The sequence below is a fragment of the Molothrus aeneus genome, chromosome 17 (assembly GCF_037042795.1).
Source record: "Molothrus aeneus isolate 106 chromosome 17, BPBGC_Maene_1.0, whole genome shotgun sequence".
NCBI classification, from domain to species: domain Eukaryota; kingdom Metazoa; phylum Chordata; class Aves; order Passeriformes; family Icteridae; genus Molothrus; species Molothrus aeneus.
Window position 1 is genome coordinate 14,995,107 of NC_089662.1, and position 24,111 is coordinate 15,019,217.

Consider the following 24,111-nt stretch of genomic DNA (forward strand, 5'->3'; position numbering starts at 1 on the left):
GCGGGGCCCGGTCCGAGCGCCTGCACTGTCAAGGGAACGGGCCTGGCCCCGCGGAGGAACAGCGACGAGGACGGAGTGCGGTATAACACACGAACCGGAACCCCCCAACCCCGCAGAGAAGCCCGAGTGGCGCCGAAGCCTCTGAGCCGCTTAAGGAAGCACTTGAACAGAAAAGGAACACTTCGTAAAACTTTATTGATTTATCACTTGATTAAAGCATGGAGTATTATAACTATTGTACATTGTATTTTCATGTAGAAAACTTTACATAGTTTTTCATATTATATAATTTTGGTATTCTCCCAGAACTCTATACATCCATGGGCAAGGAATAGTCTTTAAATTATTGATAGTAAATGCACTTAATACAGAGATATTAAAACTCAGGCATTTTAAATATGTGAAAACATACGTTTTAAACAAAGGTGCTGAACAAACTGAAGTCACAGATTAAAGGGAGATGAACTTTTGACAGAGCTACTATTTTTAATTTTTTTCCTGAATATTAAGACTGAGCTAAAACCTGAGGGGGTGTTGGACATTGGTTTAGATTGTTCTGTTTGCAGTTTAGAATGTGAGGTACCAGACATGGATAACAAACTGCTGTAAAAACAATCTTTTCCTGGACGGTAAGACACAACAGAGGCAACATGAAGGGAGTTTTTAATCACCACAAAAGGGAGGGTTTAGGGTTTTCCTCGTTAGCATCCTCTCCTCCCTTCCCTCGCGAGGCCTGAAATGACTCATAACAACAAAGCAATGGAGTCTGCAGGATTTCTGCCATTGCAGGTGGGTGAGCTGCACGTCCCTCTGTCGCACAGCCCATCCAAGGGGCGACTGCACAGTTCTGCTCTCCACAGAGCCAGCTGTGAGGGCTGAGCTGTGCTGGGATGGAGGAACCAGCTGGCACTAGTGCAGGAGCTGAGCTGTGCTGGGATGGAGCTGGGTTTGGCCCTTCCCAACTCTCTGAGGAAAACCCACGAGTGCTGTGGAGGAAGCTGAGCACCCCCTGATTATTTGATTATTGCTGTGCTGGGGACAGGGCCTGCAGGAATGGGTCAGGGTTGGGCTCTGACAATGCAATTGCATCCCAGGCCCCTTCTCCTTCATGCTCTGCAGGCCCTGGGATGGTTGGATATCACATACCCAACTTCAGCAGTCTGTAACTGGTATAAATACAACAAAAGCTTTTCTCTAAGGAGAAGAACAGTCTCAGACCAAAGGCTGAAAGGAAGCATGGATTAAATATCCTTATCCTATGTGCAGAGAGAGACTACAAATGCTGCTCCTTACACTAAAGAAAGCCCATGAAGCAACTGTGAAGTCATTTAAGACCTCAAAATTGAGACTTTTTTCAAGACATGACTGTAGGGCTTTCAAACCTGTGACACATGCAGCTGGGCCAGGTGTGTCTGATGGGACATGAGGGAACACATTCCATGAGGCAGTGACACATTCCAAATCTGAAAAATAATGGTTCAAATATTTTTCTTAGGACTACCTACAACCAGAAGAAAAGGAATAGCATATTATTACAGATTTAAATAGAATTAAAATAAATACTTCATTTTCTGCAGTACCCAATGCAGTGACATTCCCAGGGAATGAGCAGCTACATGAGATGCAACACAAAAGGATATTTCAAATGCAGCAAGTTAAATACCAGCATTCCTTATTTTTCAGTCTTCTCCTATTTTCATATATAGATATTCACTCCCTTCTACTAAATAGCAGTGTATAGATTTAACCTAATGGGCATTTAAAAGTCAAAGAACCACAACTACCACTCTTCTTTGGTTAAAAATAAAAAGTGAAAATAAATTGTGAAAGCTTTGTCACTACTACTGACTGTAAAACCTTTCCCAAACAATGCTTACACAGGACAAACTGATGTATTGAGGAGCACCATAAAAACCCTTTGGGAAAAAGATCACAAAAAACAAAACAAGCAACCAAAAACAACAACAACCAAAAACAAACAAAAAAACAAAACCTCCAAAGACAGCACATTCCCAGCAGCTCAGAGCAGCATATCCAAAGACAACCTCACCTGAGGCCATCCTACCAGGAAACTCAACTCAAAAACAACGGAATGTTATACACTTAGTTCCACTCAAGTAGGTAGGCTGTTGTTGCTGTTTGTTGGTTTGTTTTTTTCTTTCAATACTGTTAATATTTTGAGTTTGCTACTCTGGATATCACAGCAGTTAATACTACTTTGCATTATTTTAGGAAGTGGAACCTCTCATCCTGCCATACTTTCCTGGTTTAGAAAAGTTTTGAAACTTGAAATTTAAAATTATTTCAAAGGTCGACAGCATCCTGTCATAGAAACATTGTCACAGAAACGTGATGCATTTCAAGGGAAGAAAATTCTCTTGGACAAACAAAGCTGTGGTGTCATGTCACATTTTGCTTCTCAGAAAGCCTTCAAAGCACAGAATTGTACCTTAGAGCATGTGAATGAACTTGTTTAATTTGGCTAGAGCAGTTTTTTGGAAAATCCGGGTTTTTAGATGCCACTAGGAACTAAGAGTTGAGAACAAAACTCATTTGCACAAAATGACAAATCAGAACTTGCAGATCTGCAGTAAAAGGAGGCAAAGTTGTGTTAAGGATTGGACTTTTTGCTAATCAATCACCATTACTGCTAAATTATATTCAAGGGTCAAAAAGGTAGGTTTATTTCTTCTGAGCCTTGTTTTTGATGTTCCTGTGTATGCTCTATGGTCTGCCAATATATGAAAGGAAAAGGAATGCCTTTTCATTTTCTTAAATTGCCTTTAACTCAAGCCTAATAAGCTAAAGGAGTAGATGCTATTGGTGCTCCTGATGTAAAATCTCCCATAAAACTAAAAATAAGTCTCAGAAGATGCAGTACTGATATTAAAAAAAAAAAAATTAAGTCATTTGCTAAACAGGAGGAAAACCTTCTCCGAATATCCTCCAGGCTGTCCACTTCAAGAGCCCAGTGCCCTGCCTGGCCTGGTCCAGGACACAAAGGAAAACCCAGAGGGATCTCGGGTGGTCACTGGCCACCACAGTCAAGTTTATTATGAACACTTGCCAACATCACAAGGCTACACAAATACAGTCATTAGTTCCAAGGGGCATAATGTCTGTGGAGATACCCAGCTGATTTATCAGCTCTAGCTGGGATGAAAGACTGAGCAGTGCATAAAAGACTAGAAGAGACATACTGGATCATACAAATGATTAGCATTGAAACAAAGAGACTGCACACCTACTGTATTGACTCTGTAAGCAATAATTTAAATAAAACTGCTGACACTTCTGTAGGATGGACAGAACAGGATTATTTTCCTCGTTCCCAAATGCCATTGTGGTAAGAATAACTTGCTCCTGTGGTGATACCCCAGGGTCCCATTTTTTCCCATCCACTTCAATCCATCTCTGGACACAGCTTTACGTACAGGCTGGTGTAACAGCCTCACTGGGAGCTACCAGGAAGGCAGGCTGGTGCCAGCTGCGCGTGCCTGCTCGCCCGTGATGCAGATGTTGAACACCAGCCCGATGCGCAGGAAGAACTTGCGCAGCACCGCCCGCAGCTCAGGGATCAGGTCGAACTGCATGATCTCACACAGGTACGGGTAATACGTGGACGCGTGTGCCCTGAACTAGCCAAGACACAGAAACAGCACGTCATTCTCGACTGCTAGAGCAAAATAAAAAACGTTGACACATTCATGGCTACAGCAACTTGTTAGAACACCAGGTCTCACCCAAGCCCTCCCGAAGGCCCCAGGGCACTGAGATCCGTGTTGTTTGCGGCAGCAGCGCACGCAGGGCGTGCTCTGGTGTTACCCCCTAAACAGAGTCAGGGTTTTGTGACTTCACAGCCCAGAGGGGGTGCCAGAGTCTATTTGTAGCAACATGAATATTTGGTTTTCCTCTAAAGGGCCAAGATGGTGAAAATTATTCTTGCCAAGGAAACTGGAATTCCAATTTTACAGGCGTGAAATTCACCCTTATCATTCCTGTGTGGCTGTAATACAGCATAAGCCTCTCCCTTACTGCACACTCATTGTGCTTTCATATGAAAAAGCACAATGTTCAGTAATTCTATTCACATTCCCACACCACTGGGAATTGCATGGATGCAGCCTCATTTCCACAATGCAGAATGCCTGCAGACAGTGGAGCTGCCACTGCTGTATTGCAAGGAGAGCGCTCAGTATGAGGAACGGCCCACCTCCAATCTGGATGGAAATAAAGACTGAACTCAGGTTGAAGCAGGAATGAAAAACATACCCAAAAGCAAACATGACTTCCAGCCCCTTCTTACCTTATCATCACTGATTTTTAGTGTTTTTGTTAAAAGCAACAGCAGGAGATTGGTCCAGGCTTCTCTGTGGCTTTCCGAGTTGACAGTAATAAAATACGCCAGGGCTTCACTGCACACACTGCAGAGATGGCACAGTTCACACAAACCATAAAGAAAACCCTTATAAAGTTTTAGATTACATGATGTGTTTGTCCTCTCAGTGTACTTTGTTTTCAAGCAAGATGCACTTCCATGGGAAAGTCTTCAATCACATGCAACAACTTTAACTACACAAATTTGCTTTTTCTGGTACAGGAATTGTTCCAGATGACTGAAATGAAATACTTTTCATGTAACTGAATGGAAATACTTGGTGAGAGGGAAGGAAAAGGAAAATTAATCTGCCTGATAAACATTTTGTAATTGAAGCGTTGTCACTTTCAACCTGCAAACATTATTTCCTGACCCTGACATTGGGACAGCTTAGGCAACAGCACCACGAGAGAGCTCTCCCTCCAAATTTTGACTGGTTTAAAAAAGATCTCCTCGGGCAGGGCTGGGCTGTGCCCAGCAGGGCTGGGCTGGGCTGTCCCCAACAGGGCAGGACTGGGCTGTGCCCCGGGCAGGGCTGGGCTGGGCTGTCCCCCCGGGCAGGGCTGGGCTGTGCTGTCCCCAACAGGGCAGGGCTGGGCTGGGCTGTCCCCCCGGGCAGGGCTGGGCTGTGCCCAGCAGGGCTGGGCTGGGCTGTCCCCCCGGCAGGGCTGGGCTGGGCTCTCCCCAACAGGGCAGGGCTGGGCTGGGCTCTCCCCAGGCAGGGCTGGGCTCTCCCCCCCCGGCAGGGCTGGGTTGGGCTGTCCCCCCGGCAGGGCTGGGCTGGGCTCTCCCCAACAGGGCAGGGCAGGGCTGGGCTCTCCCCAGGCAGGGCTGGGCTCTCCCCAACAGGGCAGGGCAGGGCTGGGCTCTCCCCAGGCAGGGCTGGGCTCTCCCCAACAGGGCAGGGCTGGGCTGGGCTCTCCCCAGGCAGGGCTGGGCTCTCCCCAACAGGGCAGGGCAGGGCTGGGCTCTCCCCCCGGGCAGGGCAGGGCTGGGCTCTCCCCAACAGGGCAGGGCAGGGCTGGGCTCTCCCCCCGGGCAGGGCAGGGCTGGGCTCTCCCCCCGGGCAGGGCTGGGCTGGGCTGTGCCCCCGGGCAGGGCTGGGCTGTGCCCCCGGGCAGGGCTGGGCTCTCCCCCCGGGCAGGGCTGGGCTGGGCTGTGCCCCCGGCAGGGCTGGGCTGGGCTCTCCCCGGGCAGGGCTGGGCTGTGCCCCCGGCAGGGCTGGGCTGGGCTCTCCCCGGGCAGGGCTGGGCTGTGCCCCCGGCAGGGCTGGGCTGGGCTGTCCCCAACAGGGCAGGGCTGGGCTGGGCTGTCCCCAACAGGGCAGGGCTGGGCTGGGCTCTCCCCAACAGGGCAGGGCTGGGCTGGGCTGTGCCCCCGGCAGGACTGGGCTCTCCCCAACAGGGCAGGGCTGTCCCACCTGAGCAGCCGCCGCTGGACCACGTCCCAGGCCTCCCGCCGGCTCTCGTCCACGTACATCCGGAACAGGATCCTCAGGCAGCATGCCAGGCTGCTGGTCTCTTGTTTTAGGAGATTGGGTTTTGATTTACCCTTGAACCCTAGAAATCAGTCCCACACAGGACAAGAGGGATCATCCAAAGCTGGCATTACTAGCCAAAAATAAATTTTATCAATAATATCTGCACTATTGTGACCAGTAATGATTCCTTGTCCAGACAGTATTTCCTCCTCCTTGATTTTGACTGAGTTCTTATTTATTTATAAAGATACTTAACTACAGCAGAACCAGCTGTGCAGCTCTACTTTAACCAAAAAAAGCAGATAATTTAGCAAACAGAATTATTCAAGTCATCAGGAAGGAGACAAGCAATAAAAGCATGCAACTGTCCAATAAACTCTAGAGGTGATTGCAATGGCACATTGTTGTGTCATGATACTTTAAGTTAGAAGTGTAGTTCAGCATTTTTATCAAATAAAAATAAAAACCTCACCTGCTCTCCATAACACAGTTCGTTGCTCATAATTTGAATTAAAGGCTTTTGAAAATGAGTGAGACTCTTGCAGACAATCCAGTAACTTAAAAAGGTGATGTGAAGACATATATTTATACATTCCTTGGTCTTCTGTGTCAATGTGGATAACTGCATCCAGTGTGTCTCGCTAAAGAGCAGGGGGAGAGGGACAGAGAGAGAGAGAGTTGCTGTAAACTCCAGTAACTCTAATTCATTTATAGGTGCAATGCAGTATTAGTGCAGCACAACGCAGCAGGGTGGTCCTGTCAAAGATCAGAGTTGTATTCTTCTTAGTGGGGTACTTAAGAAGAGAGAAGTTATGATTTTTCCTGGTTAGTGTTAAGAAAATAAGACTCAAGAGTGAGGGAACAACTCCCTTATTGAAACATTGCAGTCACAGCAATACAGTACAGAACATTTCCTCTTCTCTACAAGCTGACTGGGTAGGTCTGTTAAATTCTAAAAACATCAAAATGAACAACAAGAACAGTGTGGGTTTAAATCTTGCCTAGTGTAGAAATTCCTCAGCTTTGGCTCATGTTAAATTTAATTAAATTGGTCAATATTTTTAGCTAATTTCAGTAGGAATTTAACTATACCATCCTCAAAACACTACCTGAACGCACTAGCCAGAACTTCCAGCTTACAGCTTTATTAACAGCTAAGCCAGAGCTACTACCCAGAATCAGAACTTTCAGGGACAGGGACATCTCTGAAGCCAGCAATGAATGAAATCTTGACCATTGACCTTGCTGAAGTTCAACTTCTGCAACACTTCCAGTGCAAATATCCAGAGACTGAGACTGAGCAGAGCTTCAGCTGTGGCTAAATGAAGACACTCAGTCTAATGAGCAGAAAAGAATGCTTTCCCCCAAACAAACAAAAACCACTTTTGATAGTATGTATTCATGATAAAACAACTATAATCTATTACACTGATAATAAAAAGTAAGGTAATAGAATACTACAACAGGCAGAGCACCAGGCAACACTGGAGGCAGATAAAAAAATCACAGCTTAAAGTAGTTTACACACGCATTCGGGGTAATGATAAAAGTCAGGAGAAGACACTATTTTGTGAACGTGTCAGAGTGTTCCATAGTTTGTACTTTACTGTCACCACAAGGTTACAAGTAAGTCTGATGGTACCTGAGCTGCAGCCATGTGCTCAGCATCTTCCTTCTTGCTTGTTGCTGGATAGAACACTATGTTGTCAATGGTCTGTATCAACTCCAGCTGTACCACACACTTGATCAGGAGGCCAGCAAATAGTTTCTGGTCTAATGAAATGGAGCAACAGAAGTTTCAGAAGCAATTAATGATGATTCACTTACAGCAAGCTGGCAAAATATGACATTCCCCTTAATAATTTGATATTTAGTAATGCTGTGAATTATCTTCTAAAGAGAAAATCTCACTGCAAGACATAAACACAAATGGCAAAGACTTATCCCCCTGCCCCAAAACTTTCTGTAGAGAGCTACAGAAGTGAATTGAGTCTGGCTATAAAGGTGCATTGAAAAAGCTTGTATGTTTTCCTTACTTGTGTAAGGACCACCTTTCCAGCTCTCATCTGTTGGATTTGAATATTGGCTTTGTCCTCTTTCAGAAGCATTTTTATCCATGCTGCTTAAAGACTGGTGATCTAGGTCCAAATCCTAGAAGAGAGTGCAGAGCGATTCCAGCAACCTGAAACACTAACTTCCAACCAGCTATCACTTTTCAGAGGACTTCTCGAATCCCAGATTCAAAGGCTTTCTGCATCCATTCTTCATATCATTTTTACAGTAACACTAAACACAATCTACTATCAATTCCTTGACAAGTATATTGACTACAACAAATATTTCAAAAGCTAACCTAACACAAAACCCTTCAAGTCAGTTTATCACCCTGAGTTAACTCTTACCAAGTGTTTTTCAGATGAATCTTCCTCCATTCCTACAGGCTTCCATGTCAGCAAGCTTCAAAGAGTTAAAGAAACAAAACAACAACAAAAAACATCAAACAAAAATCAAACAAAACAGAAAAAAAAACCAAAAAAGGTAAATATTGTTGCTTTAGAATTGGGTATCAAGATAAGAATTAAACTTATGAACTTACACATGAGGAATAGTTGTTTTGAAGATTTCTAGCATACAGTTGCATGTCTGGCCCCAGACTTCGGGGCTGAACTTCTGTCCATTGAGTATTACCAGGTTTTCTAGGCAGTTTGTACCTGATCGTGCCAACTGCTCATTATCTGTAAAAGAAATGTTCCATATTTATCAACTTGTACAGTATCAAGGAAAAATTAAGTATTCCCTATTACTGCTCCATTAAAATTTTTTACCAATACTGTGAAATGCACAGTCTCTTGGCTCAAAACCTACCTATAGAATATGTTACAACAATATGAAGCTGAAGAACCTACTGAATAAAAAAAAGACTTTCAAAATAGCCTTCATGAGATGGAAATACAACTAGGGAAGACAAAAGACAGGGCAGAAGCAAAAGGGAAGCAGAGAGTGAGAAAAAGGAAGGAAAAGCAGCAATCAGAAACTTATGATTTACTGCAAGATCATCCCCTGATATTCCATGGTAGTAAGATGCAGGATTTCATGTGTAAGACTTGGAGCCAGAAAGAAAACATGTTCTTTACAAAGCTGTATTTAGAAGTACTCATTGGTTGGGAGAAGGAGGAAGAAGCAGGTGCCAGCAAATAATAAAACAGAAAAAAATCAGAATGCATGCATGTATCTATATGTGTAAATAAAGGAGGTAATGTATCGCTGCAGTCAAACTACAAAAGCTTGTTGGCAGAAGGTTCAGAAGATTGACCCATTCTCCAAAAGCTTTTGCAGTGTCACAGGAACACCATGAGCCCCTTATGAACACAGTAACAAAAAAGTTGCCTAACTCAATAAAAAGATTGATGCTCAAATATTCAAGATACTGCATCTATCTACTGCAACATAGATTGTCCTAATGGGAACTTTTATTCTTCCAAAATTCAGTTAACCTTCCCCTTCTTAAGTAATGACCATTTAAAACTACATTTAATCAAAAGACACAGGTAGATAAGGTACCTTGTTTTACACACCAGTGTAACTGTGCAAGTATGTCAGGAAGAAGGATCTCGTGCAAAGCTTCATAGAACTGTGTGAACACATCACAGATGGCATAAAGGGCGTGGTTGCACGTCGTGGTCATCCACTCTGATTTCTGGGACAGAAAATGAAAAGTCTTTGGTTTTATGGGGATTCTTCCATGATTACAACACTTGGCTTATATGGCTGGTCAACAAGAGACACAGCTCTGAGGAGAGGAGAACTCAGAACTAAAGCCTCATGACCACAGATGTCTTATCAGAAGCACTCAGCTGGCCACATGAACACTGGTCAGAAAACTGTACATGTTCATAACAGAGGGAGAACATTCTTCTTGAAAATAATCAGATGGACACACACACAAGTCACTGGACTGTGGCAAGTTCCATTCATGCCACAGAATTTGAAGGAATACAGAATGTGTTTAGTTAAGTCTGGGGCAGTATGGGGTGGCCATATCTGATGTCAATAGAAACTGCTGACTCAGATGTGCAAGTTCTTAAAAAGACAGCTCTAGGGAATGCTTGCTTTTTGGGGGTTTTTTGTTGGTTTTACCTCTGTTTGTTGCTCAGGGAGTTTCATATTATCAAAAATCCGAAACACAATTCTAAACAGGTCTTGCCACCAGTGCTTTTCAAAGGTATGCCCATAACTCTTCATGATTTCAAACATCACTGTTAAGCCTCTACAAACAAACCCAAACAAGCATAGGAACAGATGTTAAAATATGTTCCTGTGATATCTTCACTGCATGAATTAAAAGAAAAAAGGAAAAAAAGAGAAGTTTTATTACCTTGTACGAACATCTAACTTGCAACGATTGATGATACAAGAAAGTTCAAACAAAATAGGAAACCATCCTCTGACCCACACTCTGTCCCCAGGAGCCACATTCATGTCATCACTTGTGTATTCTCTTAATACCTTGAAGATCAGTAGGAAAAAAGATTTAAAGAAAAAATTATCTTAAAAATCTTTATATGTAACAAATTTAGATACTACCAGTGGTACAGAGAAACTTGGAAAGTTAGCTTAGTTCGTACTCTAACCATCCAATTCTGCAAAATATAAGTATAGCTCTGAGATGTAATTATTTGCAAAAATACTAGAAAATAATATATGGAAATAAATACTTCCATCTGTTTTTCCTTCAGTCCAGGTAAAGGCCTTACAAGTTGCTGAGGTTTGGACTTCTTAGAAAGCTACTTTAAGAGTGACAGACAACTGTTAAATCAATACACGTTAAAAGGAAACCTAAAATTGGCAGAAACCAGTTCTACAAGTCTCTGGTACGCTGAATGCGGCGTGCACTGGGGACATGCAACTGCAATGTTAACTCCAGGCTCTCCTCAGCTAGTGACTGTTACATTCAGTATTCACTCAACACACTGATGGAGAAGAATACACATGTGTAACCAACTGCACTAGACATAACTGGCGTGACAGAACAGGAAGCACTGCTTTCCAAGTCATCTTAACATCACAAGAACAAAACAAACAAAGAAACAAAAAAACCCCCACACAAAACAAAACAAAAAAACCCCAAAGACTATTTAATTCAGTTATTTCCCATTTGGACTTACAAGACTTAACATTACTTAACCAGCCCTAGTTTATTGCTTACATAATACCAAAATTTCTCCTTAATTCAAATAAGCTTTGAAAACAAACACTTGCAATTGAAGTTTGAGTATGAAAGCTCTTTCTTAGTAATTGATCTCCATTTAACAGATGAAGAGAGTATGAAAATGCAGCAGGGGTACAAATTCAAATATACCTGCGGTCTTTCTGAGACATATTTTGCACAATAGCGAATAAGCCTGATGGCTTCCATGCTGGTGTCCGGGAAGGCAACATTACAGGCAAACTCAGAGAGGCATTTTACTGCATCTTGAAATGAGTCAATTGCTGCTGGAAAATGCTGCTGAAAAATATTTGCTGTGAAGAACAAACAAATACACTTTTTAAAAATTACTGATATTAAAATCCATACATAAACTGCATCAATCTAGGCACGTCACCCATGGCATACTGCTATGGAACAGACAAACACAAAAGAGCCAGATCTTCTACATTAAATATGGTTCTTTGCCCTCTCCTGCATTCTTCCCTGTCCCACCTCACCAACCACATTCCTAAGTTCTACAGCAGAATAGCTGTATCTAGTTTGTCCTGTCCATAGCATTCTGGAGACTTAAAGGGTAGGACTCAGCTGCAGAGTTTAAACAGTGTGGCTGCAAGGTTGTGTGTTTATTTGCCTGGAAATGCAAAAGCCTCATTCAAATGAGCCTTTTGAAGCTGACTCACAGCAGACAGGCCAATTTGGGTGCATGCCTCTGTCAAGCATTACTTACTAACTATGTGTGCTGTAGTCTGAAAGGCCAGCTCTACGATATTCCCATCGTGGTCTGACGCTGCTTGATGAAAGACAGCAAAGATATTTTTCCAGCCAGAACGAATGTTACCGGCTTGAGAGTTCACCATCTGAGCAATACAGCGGATCACCATGTCTCGAATAGTCGGAGATCTTAAAAAAAAAAAAGAAGAGAAAGGAATGCAAGACTACTTGACACTGGCACAAAGTAACTCCCCCACTTCCCTGTACATGACCATGACCCATACCAAGTGACATCCTTAAGTGGGACTAAAGCTAAAGCAGAAATTGCAGTGCCTCACACCTGTTTTTCTTCATAATATGCTCAAAAGGCCTTAGGAAGTCTTTCTGGAAGCGGAAGTTGGCTAACTCTCCCTTCTCAAGAAATTTCATTGACAGCTGCCTTAATGAGTCTACAGCAAAGATGGCAACATCTTCATTAGGGTTACACCCAACCTAGAAGAAAAGCATATTTTCAAACACTTATCAATTAATGTGTCATTTATATGAGTAACAAATTCGTCACTCAAGTTCCATCTCAGCCCACTAAACACTGCTAGCACATTCTAGGATTCTGATGCTTGGGAAAGAAGGGGTTCTTGTTGAAGGGGGCTTTCTGTCATTTCATCCATCTAAACAGACCCATGGATTTTGAATGCATCAAGCAGAATTGTAATAGCCAGCTAGATGCTGAAATTAAAACACAGTACAATAAAATAAATTGGATCTTTGGTTAAAAATCTCATCCTAACATGATTCAATTTCCCAAGGAAAACAACTGTTGTTCACTTGTGTACATTTCAGAAAAAAGCTAACTTGGCATTTTATCTGAAGGAAAAGACAAAGAAAAATTACAAAAATACCAAATGATATAATGAAGATTATATAATTAAATATCATTCCTATAAACATTTATATTTGTACACTGTAGATTTTTAAGTAGGTGCTTCTTTTAGGTGCCTCGAATGGAATTTTTTTGAATATCAGAATTCAAGCCACTAAAAACACAGAAAGCTGATTAAAGAAGTCTCACTATTTATGCATATTGTGTAACATAAGTTTAAACAGTACCTTATTGAAGTGATCTCCGATCACATGCCAAATCCTCGACCACTGCAGCCTGATGCGGTTCATGTTATAATAGGAGATCTCCACGATCTTCTGCAGGCTGAACATGCGCGGGTGGTGCGGGGACGCCAGCTCGTCCATGGACACAGCACACAGCCACCGCACAAAGTCAACTGCACGGGAGAAGCCTGCTGTGAGCCAGGCTGCTCCTGTGCCAGGGGCCCTGGAGCCCCCCATACCTACCTATGGCATTCCCGTCCAGCCTCGTGGAGCCCGTGAATATCCTACAACAAATACAGGAGTTGGAGTTTCAGCTGCACATCCGCAAGAATTGGTTACAGCTCAGAGCTGCAGCAAAAGGTCAGCACATCTGGACGTATGTCACACTCCTCCATGCCATGAACTCTGCACCTCTTGTATTCTTGCTCCTTGGCAGCAGTACATGCATCTTTCCTTAGTCTAAGCATCCTCTTTCCTGCCACAGTCACAGTCTACCATGCTCCTATCCCACTGCAGCAACAGGCACAGGCTCACAAGTTTACCCAGGCCAAGTTACACTGGAACACTCATTTGGGTGACAGCGTGTTAAATTTCACGGGGACAATAAACAGACAGAAAGCTTTGCTACAAGACTTTACTGGTTATCAGCCACCTTTGATCTTTATATCCTCTAAGAATATGGTCAGCTGTGGCTGTCAAAACAGACAGGAGAAAGACTATGGATGCACTCTTGTCCCTTCTTGCCCTTCAGCTGTTTGATCTTGAGAGGAGTTCAGGCTGCTGATAGTGGTCCACATAGAACACTAATAAAGTGGAGAACATTCCCAAATGTCCTGGACTTTGATGTGGTAAGAGACGTTCATGGTTAGAATAAACACTGCAAGTCTGAATATATGATTGTGCAGACTTGCACCATTGCACCAGTGGTTACTAAGAACTCCCATTCCAACACATAGTTTAGGAGAGAAGCATGTCTTTAGACAACATTTCAGAAAGGCAGATGACAAAGATGATGATTTAGGTAAGAGTGCAGAGGTAACATTGTCAGTACCTGTCTACTGCTACCACCACACTCTGCGAGCTGGTCTCCCCCACAGACTCCTGGATGCTCGCCATGTGCCGTTTGTCAGCCCCACTCCCAACGAGGTTCCCTGCCAAAAATTCAGTAAAAAACAGTATTTGCCATTAGGAAATAATGACTTTATGTTAACTCCAACATCAAGCAAGTAGACAGAGAGAAGTGACTACTGCTTCTAGCTACCATGTAATTTATATGGAGCAGATAGTGCCTTTGCCAGATTATTACACAGCTAAACATCATATTTATTAGATTAAGGTGATATGATATTGTTAATAAAATTGGAACAGATAAAATACTATTTTAAAAGATGAACTCTAAGTCAGCTACAAATAGTTAATGCTGAACACAGTTCTGTATTCATTGTAATCATCATTATAGCATCCATTCCAAAGTTTTAAAAAATTAATTTGTTTCCTTAGTGGTTTTACAAAGATTAATGCAACTTGCCTTGTCCCTCTAATTTAAGACAAAAATCTATGATTTGTTTCTTGTACACACTGCAGAAACAATACAAACTGGAACAGAAAGCCCAACATGTAAAGATAAGAAGTTCCTTTGGAAAACCAGTTGAAACATCTATTAATTCCTAAAAATAAATGGCTTTTTTTTCCTATTAATTAATACTTTTAACAAAACCATGAGTTCATACAGCAAAACAGTTTTGATAACAACATATTCCAACAAATAAATGTGGAGTAGTTTTTAAAGAGCTTAACCCAATTCTAAAGTTACAACAGATTTGGTAATTATAAACACATATTGGAATACTCAGTTTCATTAATCCAATACAGCTTCCCGTGGAAGCAAGTAAATATATTCAAGTATGTTATAACACTGAGGATTCTTTAACATCCTTACTCCACTTGTATGTGCATCTTTGTCAAGTTCAGGATGAATAATCTTACCTAATCCCAGGCTCATAAACTCTTCTCCTGCAGAGGCATAGCTCTTAATGCTGCCTTCTCTCTCACGCCCAGAGCCAGACAAATACCGCGTTTTCACGCCAGTTCCTATGAGCTGTGCCAGTTCCAGCTGGCTAATACATTTCAAGATCTGAAACCAAAAGAAATTTAGCATTGTGTTTCTGCACACCACCATCTTTTTATTCTTAACATATATTTGTATTTAATATTTCTATCTCTAACTACTAAAGGATACCTTTTCATTATTTTTACACCATCAACTTTCAAGACTATAAACGAATTGGAGCTGATCTTCTAGAGACTTCATTGTCCTAGAGATGAAAAGACTGAAACATTGCAGCTATCATCACTTGAGTAACAACATTCCAACCTAGAGCGTTTAAATTGCAAAGCTGTGCTTGTCTCCTTCTCCCTCTCCCACAGCCACATCCCCTGGCTGGCACAAGCACTCCGGAGAGTGTGCTGTGAGCCAGGTCTGAGGCATCTGTCAGCTCTAGCACATTGTGGCTCATATCATGTAGCCCAAGACTAGAGCCAGAGAACATAAAGCAGCAGAAATGCTCCTTTTAGCATTTAGCAAAGATTCAGAGCTGATAAAATTGCTCCTGGAAAATAGGCTTTAAGAAAATGCATATAATCCTGATAGCTCATTTTTACCAATCATCCACCAAACTATTTTAGCCCTAATTTTTCATGTGCTTATGATGTAAACGTTGCCAAACATTGCACAGATAAGTCTGGACCTGTAAACTAGAATATTTTTGTTTCCATGAATAAGAATACAATAGTTTATATGAGAAATTTTCTGAAGCCAAATGAGATTTTTTTATATAATTTAAATCCTATATCAAATGCAGCCATAAAAATTACAATATTGTCACAGTTTCCACAGGGTCTTCAAAAAAAATGCAGTGCATTATTTTTATCTACATATTAGAAAAAAACCATAAAAACTTAACAATATAATGCACTTTCTTCACATTTTTGAGTATGAGCTGATAATAGAAGAAAAAATATGACACCATGTTCACTATTTAAACTAATAAAGATTTACCTCATGCCAAGAATTGCCAAGATAGTTGCCATCTGTGTGAGCAACTGTAATGAGTGTCTTAATGGTATCAATGTTCTTCTGTTTCATTTCTGTAATGCTGGAACTGGCAGTCAACAAGGAAAAACGAGCAAGGGCCTGTACATAAGCGTCTCGTTCAAGCTACAAGAGAGAGAAACAAGCACAAAAATCAAGTCCCCAAAGAACCAGAGAAAGCAACTTGCCTACAAATTTTTTCTTCTATGGATAGCTGGCACTGTCAGAGCACTTTCCAGCTGAACAAGAGTAGGATGCCAGTCAGCAAACGCTCTTAATGGAAGATTCAGCAAGAAAAGCAGAGTTGAAGAAATGCTTGATTACATCAAAACCTTTTCCCATTTCAAGGAAGCAGATGAGACACTTCATCTTCCATGTATAAGCTGTTTGTAATTCTTCACCTGCCTCCCAGAGCCCACACGGCCCTCAGCGAGTCCCAGGCTATGTCTGGCACCAACCTGCATTCCAAAGATACAGGCTATTCTGATGGCACAGCGTATTCCTTCCAAACACAGCGACGCAACTTCTGGGTCATCACAATTCTGCAAGCCAACACTGTAAGCTGCCAGCAGTGGAGTCCAGACAAGCTAAACAGAGGAAGAAACTAAATTCAGAGGTCTCTTACAGCTTTAGCCCAAAACACTGGTTACTGAAGCCAAATATATCCAAAGAGTCCATGTGTTTCATTAGCAAACTTTTCAAAGTAATTTTCCACTTTTTTTCCCATGCTTTAAACTCTTCACAACAAAGACACAGTGAGAACCTGACACTCACTTTGAACATGGGTCTGACATGATCCAGGTGAGTGGCACTGGTGAAAGGTGCCTTTGCATGGCTCACTGCCTCCATGAGGGCTTTGGCTGTCTTTGCCATTTGTTCCATTTCCAAGTTGTACAACAACCTCCGCTGCTTCTCATTAGCTACACCTAAGGGGAACACCACACACAGACATTGCTTGCTTTTCTTACAAGAGCATATTCCTTCTCTTCACACTGAGCATCACAAAATGTTAAATAAAGGTATTGCAAATAAAATCTAAAGACAGAAATCTTGCAAAATCTTAGAAGTCAGGAGGCTGCCCCAGGCTGCAAGCAAGGAAATCCAGCACTAAAAACCACACCCAAACTTAAGACTTTATTCTGTGCAAAATAACTATTTCAGCCCTTTACTATATAATACATGCTATTATCTAATTGCTCCAAGTCAGAGGTGCATACTGTATTAAGTCATTCTGCTGTAAAAGTGGATGGAAAACCTTATGTCTTCTTAAGCTCACATCTCCAAAACAAAACAAGCACTCATCACCATGATAAATAAATTAATAATTTAGTGCTTCTTTACCGTTATACTACAGGGTGCAACTTCCATTTTCAAGCAAATTAAATTTGTTCCTATTTTGATTGAGAAAACCTGCAAACAGCTTAAAAATACTGGGAAAACCACTATGCTGAAGATTCAGAATTCACAAATTTGAATTAAATTAGTACCAGCTATTCTGAGTAAAAGTAGGGTACAGCTGGGGATACTGGTTTCTACTGCATGCTACACAAAGAAGCCCTCATTTGATCCGTATAAGGAGAGATGACTATAGATTATGACACTCTCCAATCTCTCTGGTTTTCAAACACTATCACACCTCCCAGCCACTGAGCTATGGAGGAAAACAAAAAACCAGCCCAAATCAAGCCCTCACTCATAGTCTAGCACACAAAAACAAGGTAATTTCAAAGTAATTTCCCTCTCGAGTTATTCCTCACACTCATCTTTAAAAACCCCAAGAAATCTGGTTCTAGTGCTGCTCTGCAGTGGTGCCAGAGGCACCTACACAGCTCTTCCCACCAGGGAAGGCAGTGTTAAATTGTAACTGAGCCGGTTTCCTTCCATGTACCTCTATCAACCATTCCAAATGTACTTTATGTATTTCCCCAAGGCATTTTCACAGGGACTTTGCACACCACTGTGCCATCCCCCTTAGTTCCTGCCACAGTTCAAGAGCACTGTGGTCTTCCCAGTTTCTAGTTCCTTCTTACTTGGTTTACTACACTTGGTTGTAATTGCATATTCTTTTGTCTCTTTCATCGCAATTTTCTTTCCTTCTATTTCTTCATAGATTGTGGATAAATACTCTTCTGGCAGGTCTTTACTGTCATTGATTCCTCGATTCATTTTAATGTATTGCTCCTTTGTCATTTTATTTTTTACCTGTAAGAAGGAATAAGTTGGATATCAGATTTTGAATGCAAGTTCCAGGGACCTTTGTACTCCTGTAAGTCTGGATTTTTTAAATTTTTACCTGTGGACTGTGCAAGTCTGTAGTCAGCATTATAATGGAGTATGCCAAAACATAGGCAGTGTCTGCACTAGCAAATAGTGTTTGCCTGAGGGAGGAAAAAACAAAACAGGTTTATAGACTCCCAATTCCTCAATCCATTAGCTCTAGTTCCATATGCAAGAAAAATACCCAGAAGTGCTATGGACTCAACCAAAGAGCCAACAAAGCCTGAAGCTAACCATTAGAAATGCATCAAACCCCAAGCAGTTTAAAACACAAATAAAAAGGATGGGGAATTGCATCATCTTTGCAATACTGAAAACTAGACTGAGATTTTCAAGTACATTCCCTACCGATTACCCAAAGAACAGTAATGTATAATCTTAAAAAGGTTAAATGACAGCTTATTTTTTACTCAGAGTTTCATAAAGATTGATATAAAACCAACCCACTGACACACCAACTAGACTAAGGAAAGGGAACTAATTAAGCCTGACTAAACTTCAGTGTTGATTGCACTAGGAACAATAGCAACTTTGCCTATTTGGTATCAAATAACACATACACATTTTGTTCCACATCTAACAGGCAAGCAAAAGCACTGTAACATGCTATTAGTTGTTTTTGTCATGATTTTTGTTAATTCTAGCCATTTCTACTGCTTAATACAGTTTTTTATACTTGACTGATCTACAGTCGTCTAAAATTGTCTCTGTATTAGCTGTTGGATTTTAATGTACTTAGGGCTTTCCTTTTCCAGTAATTCCTTTTAGCAAGTACTTGGGATTTAAAGAAATGACAGCAGCAGTATCCTTCCTATCCAATATCAGCAGCAAGATCTCCTCCTCACACAAGCCTGCAAAAGTTCCTGGCCTGGTACGGGCCTAATCAATCCCCTGCCCCTAAGGGCCACACAACAGTACAGCCAGGGAATGTTCTTTGGGCACTGATCTGATAGAAAGGGTTTGAATTACCGTTGGTTGCATTCAATATATCTAGCAGCAAACTTCTCCATTAATCTATCAATCTTCTGGGCTTCACCTGGCAGACGAAAACCTTCCAGAAATATACGCAGAGCAGAGACAAAGTCTTTTCCACAGAAATCAAGCTGGTCTACATAGGCATACATCACTTCCTTGTTAAACTTGCTGCTTTCCCCAAGAAATTCCCCTACTTGAGTCTAAAAAACACAAGAGACAGTTATTACTGTGCAATCCAAGTGCCAGCTCTGCAAGAGGGTTTCTATGCCAAGAGTTGCACAGCTGTCAGCTCTGTAAAGCTGCCACGCTGCCACGTGGGCAGAGCAGCTGAGGGAGGGACAGGGCTCCCAGATATGCCCCCTCAGTCTGCATATTCCTGCCTCCCTCACTGCCAAAGGCAAGATCTGCATTACTGCAGTGCCAAGGAAAGCTGAACTGTGGCCAGGCGCACACGCAGCAGAGAATGCTTTGCCACTGCAGCACATGATCCTCCCTTGCTGGCAAGGGACTGCCAGCAACTGGCACTGCTCTGTTTCCCTCCAGCCTCCAGGGACAGACAAAATGCACATTCCATTGATGGGGAACCCTCCAGCACTTTACTGTAACTCAGTACTTTACTGAGAAGCCTGGGACAGCAAGTAAACAGCAGGTAGCTGTAGCATTAGGTGTGTCCGTGAGGTGCCTTGCATGTTCATTTCTCTAAGATATGAACTCCAGAGAAGGGGCACACAGATACCAGGGGCAGGGCCAAAGGTACAGGGGCAAGGGTATAAATGTGCTGCATGTAATCTTACAGAGCAGAGGCGCTCCTCTTGGTGCAAGAATTGTGCCAGGTCCTCTGTTGTAGTGCCAAGCATTCCCTGCTCCTGTAGATACTGTATTCCTCTCTTTGGCTTTTTATTAAACCTATTCAGACAAAAACATGGGGAAGTGGACATACAATTAAAAATATAACAGCCTATAAAATTTGAGTTTTACAGAGTCCTCATAAATCAAAGATTCCGTGCTGTAGCTCCATGTCTTTTCTTTCTAGTTAGGAAAATAGTTAAAGAATGTGCAACAAATCTATTACCTGTATCACACCATAGGCTCCACCTCATAAGGTACACTAAGTTGCTGATAACCTTAGAAGTTATTGCTGAAAAACCCCAAAACTCACCTTTTTGAACATGAAAAAATTGACACTCTACATGAAATGTTTAAAATGTTGCTGTTCAAGACTTTTCTCTAGCATTTACAGACATGCAGACCTTCAAATTAATCAAAGAGAAGTAAAGCATATATGCACAATGATTTAATTCTTCAAACTCTATTTCAATAAAGGACAACAAATCATGTAAGAGCTGCAAGACAACTGTGACCCTCAAACCAACTTCTCTCTAGACGTACACACTCTTATGGAGCTGAGCCAGTAAAAAGGAGAGCTGTGAAAACCCCTTCCACTCCATCCAGAATTTTATGAAACTCCTTTTAACTACAACAGCCTCCAGCACTGTTTTTTCACAACAGCAGGCAACAGTCTTCAGCATTAACATCAATTTGCAAGTGTCCCTACAGGTGTGACTGTGAGACCATAAGAAACAACACATTTTATTTAAAGTGAACTTTTGTTTTCCCATCATACTGGGCTTACAGTTCTATCCCATGTTCAATTATTTCCTTCTGTTGCTTGATGACTTCAAATTGCTCTGGATCATCTGGGACAGCAGTCTGGGTACCAACACTTCCCACTCCCGAGGATACAGTGGAGTCCAAGGAACTGACACTACTCCGTCTCCCTCCAGCGTCCAGGCATTTACCTTCAGCCATTTCCTGTTCAGATGGTTTATATGAACCTATTTACAAACAAGGTGAGACTTAACTTATCCTTGTTCAATCAAGAGCTTTTAGTTACAGAGCTTTTAAGCAGAAATCTATGAGTTAATATTCTTATTTTACCATGTATACTTTTTGGCAGGCTGCACTATACTACATGAAGATGCTCTATTGATGGAAGTCTAAAATAATCCAACAAAAGGCAGAAAACCAGCAGCATCTATGGAGAAATTCCAGTACTTCAACTTAGTGACTCCAAGACTGGTTGCATGTCTTGCTCTACATCAGCCTTCACAGGAGACAAGGGCCTGGCTAAATCTCATCCACAGAAGTTGGTTATTCAAAACAGACACTTGGAGAATCAGTTACTGCAACAGCACTAACAGCTGTTTGTAAAATACCTCACTTGTGTAAATAAATTGTTCAGGTACAAACCGGGCACCCACACTTCTGAATAGCTTCTAAACAGTGAACAAACACAAGAATGAACTGATTAAATAAATCAGTCTCTCCATACAGAAGCAATCTTACCCAAGCTAGTCTGATGATTGGGGTTCACATAAAGGTCTTTGCTCCATTCTACCATACATTTTAAAATAGAAACCAAACATTCAAGTCCTTTTTTCCTCAGGCTTAGTTCCTAAAACATAAAGAAGAATAAAAGAAAAAAAGAAAAATCAAACCAACAAACCATGCTGAATAGTCTCTACAATAGTCTCCCCTCTAAGGACTGGAAAAGTATAATCTTAAAAATAAAATGCTTATGGTGGAGATATAGCATAAAGTCTGTGTAAAGGAAAACCCACAGACAGCACCACTGGTGTATGAGCTTCAGAAAGAAAGAAATTGAACTGAGGAAGAGGAAGGCTCATTTGGCTCTCTCTCCCTTGGCAGTCAAACTAAAGAGACCAGAAGCAGCCTGGTCTCACAGTGCAAACAGGCAGCAAAATCACCAAGTAATAAATGGCACTGCTTCAGCATCCAATTGCAAATTATTAAACTAATAAAAAGCAAGTAACATCAGTAGGTTACAGAAAACACGAACCTCTGGAAGTATCTGTAGCAATGCAAAGATAGCACTGTTTATGAAACAATAGTACCTTATCTTCAAAGCTCTTCTCCTTACCTGTAAAGGTGTCATTCCCAATTCATGCCCACTTCGTCCCTGTGCAATTTTGGATAAATCATTTACAAGACGTTCAAATATATTAGCAGCATTTAAATCACAATCATAGTTAACATAAATATCCACTACACACTGGGCATCTGAAAAGAAAAGGAAATGGAAGTATTAGGGTTCTGTGCAATAGAACTTTTAAAAGGAATGAGCCAGTTGGAGCAGGCACTGCAGATGAATCCAGACATTTAACCCAAGCACTCTAGGATCAAATTCAAATTTTCATACTTAAACATGATATGTGACATTTCTTTTCAAAATAATTTTCATCCGCTGCCAGAAGAAGTGATTCTTTTACACAGTGGAAATACCTGCACAAATTCTAGTTAAAGTCTGAATCACCATCCACTTGTGTTCAAAGGAACTTGAAGAAGTCTCTAGAATATTCAGGAAGATCTCTTTGAAGAACACCTGCAAAATAAATAAAATTAAGGACTTGAGGATCTGAAACTTATTAGAACTACATCAAATGTACAGATTAATTTCTGTTAAGTAATTTCTCTTCAAGAGTAATATTTCATGCATATTAGAATTTGGATACAGTAGTAATATATTAGTTTAGTAAGCAAACCAAACGAAGAAATTAAAATGGAAGTTCTAGCTGTCTTTTTACCTTGAGAACAGTATTTTGAGAACTAGAGCATACGCACCTTATAGAATAAAAGTCTCTCACCTCAATCTGCATTTTTAAATGGGTCTTAAAATTCGAAAGCAGTGTGAGGAAGATGGCAAGAGAGAGCTCAAACACATCAGGAACAGAAGAGACTCCATTTTTAGATAATGCTACACAAAGATATTGCTTGATTGCATTGATGAACATTTCATGTGTCCTGAAAACCAGACCAGCATTCTGCAGCACTGAGAGAAGCAGCTGGAGAGACACAACCTTGGAACGCAATTCATGTGATCTAGAAAAAATTCAACATTAAATATATTTCTATATTTTCTTAGTATATACTTGCATTCAACATTAGGTCTGTGGGATTTCTTCTACATCAGGAAAAAATGACTGCTATTTTGATTCATTTAAACGCAGGACGCAAGAGGATGGAAATCAGCCAAGTGAATTTTGAACTTCTACCATCCAAATTTGAAATTTTTTCAGTAATATTAACATCTTAGACTAGCCTAATAAATGCATCTCAGTGCTTCTTAAGCACTTCCCCACTCTCCCACCAAAAGCTTCACAAATACTATAGTCAAGGCCACTCCAACTGGTAAGATTAATAAGCCTATTATACAAAACCCAAAAATCTCAAGTACTGAATTTTTAATAATTTAAAGGTATTTCAATCCTAGATTAATCAAGCCAACTAAACCAAGGGCCTGACAAGTGGATTTTGAACACCTGCTCAACTATACAGCAGCAACTTAACTGTCTCTAAATGCTACCAGGAGAGGACACAATAATAAATCCTGTAACATTACTTGGGATCTGGTGGTCCTTCCCCCAGCGGTTTCATGGAGAGCTTGCACAATGACCTGAACACAAGGAAGGCATCCTTCTGTAGAACGTGGGAAAATCTGGCAGCAGCTTGATGTCCAGATACATCTGTTTCCTTGAAAATACGAAACGCAACACAGACCCTCAGTGAGACAAAGAAACAGAGCAATGAGGAGATTCCACAGCTCGTCTGAGAATCAGCTACAGTTTAAACTAAACCTAAACAGGATTACAAGGGATCTGGATCTTTTCACACATGTTGACTGACCCTTTGTCTCTGTCCCCATTCTGTATTAAAATACAACTAATATATTAAATTTTAGAACAGGTATTTTCAATATATGCTTAAACTGCAGCTGCTGCTTCCTTTCTGAACCTGAGTAGTACATACATTGGAGTTTCTGTCCCTTTCTTCTGCCAAATCCCACTCTATTAGTTGTCACAATAAAA

The 24,111-nt window shown here is 41.4% G+C and overlaps 1 protein-coding gene across 1 annotated transcript in view; it reads right to left on the reverse strand.

Annotated features, from left to right (window-relative positions):
• Positions 1-175: 175 nt before the first annotated feature.
• ARFGEF2 (ADP ribosylation factor guanine nucleotide exchange factor 2) overlaps positions 176-24,111 on the reverse strand; it is a 34,961-nt gene continuing 11,025 nt past the window's right edge. Inside the window, exons 10-40 of the mRNA XM_066561298.1 lie at positions 23,646-23,776; positions 22,891-23,125; positions 22,529-22,628; positions 22,167-22,306; positions 21,572-21,680; positions 20,859-21,060; positions 20,020-20,131; positions 19,220-19,425; positions 18,267-18,351; positions 18,004-18,175; positions 16,748-16,899; positions 16,432-16,560; positions 15,941-16,099; positions 14,869-15,016; positions 13,934-14,033; positions 13,126-13,166; positions 12,886-13,055; positions 12,119-12,270; positions 11,795-11,967; positions 11,218-11,378; positions 10,234-10,364; positions 9,996-10,125; positions 9,420-9,555; positions 8,455-8,593; positions 8,261-8,315; positions 7,895-8,009; positions 7,501-7,631; positions 6,331-6,499; positions 5,799-5,937; positions 4,307-4,424; positions 176-3,638 (exon numbers count right to left, since the gene is read on the reverse strand). Coding sequence (XP_066417395.1) covers positions 3,462-3,638; positions 4,307-4,424; positions 5,799-5,937; positions 6,331-6,499; positions 7,501-7,631; positions 7,895-8,009; positions 8,261-8,315; positions 8,455-8,593; positions 9,420-9,555; positions 9,996-10,125; positions 10,234-10,364; positions 11,218-11,378; positions 11,795-11,967; positions 12,119-12,270; positions 12,886-13,055; positions 13,126-13,166; positions 13,934-14,033; positions 14,869-15,016; positions 15,941-16,099; positions 16,432-16,560; positions 16,748-16,899; positions 18,004-18,175; positions 18,267-18,351; positions 19,220-19,425; positions 20,020-20,131; positions 20,859-21,060; positions 21,572-21,680; positions 22,167-22,306; positions 22,529-22,628; positions 22,891-23,125; positions 23,646-23,776 — 4,317 coding nt within the window. The 3' untranslated portion in view covers positions 176-3,461. The remainder of the gene's footprint in view (positions 3,639-4,306; positions 4,425-5,798; positions 5,938-6,330; positions 6,500-7,500; positions 7,632-7,894; positions 8,010-8,260; positions 8,316-8,454; positions 8,594-9,419; positions 9,556-9,995; positions 10,126-10,233; positions 10,365-11,217; positions 11,379-11,794; positions 11,968-12,118; positions 12,271-12,885; positions 13,056-13,125; positions 13,167-13,933; positions 14,034-14,868; positions 15,017-15,940; positions 16,100-16,431; positions 16,561-16,747; positions 16,900-18,003; positions 18,176-18,266; positions 18,352-19,219; positions 19,426-20,019; positions 20,132-20,858; positions 21,061-21,571; positions 21,681-22,166; positions 22,307-22,528; positions 22,629-22,890; positions 23,126-23,645; positions 23,777-24,111) is intronic.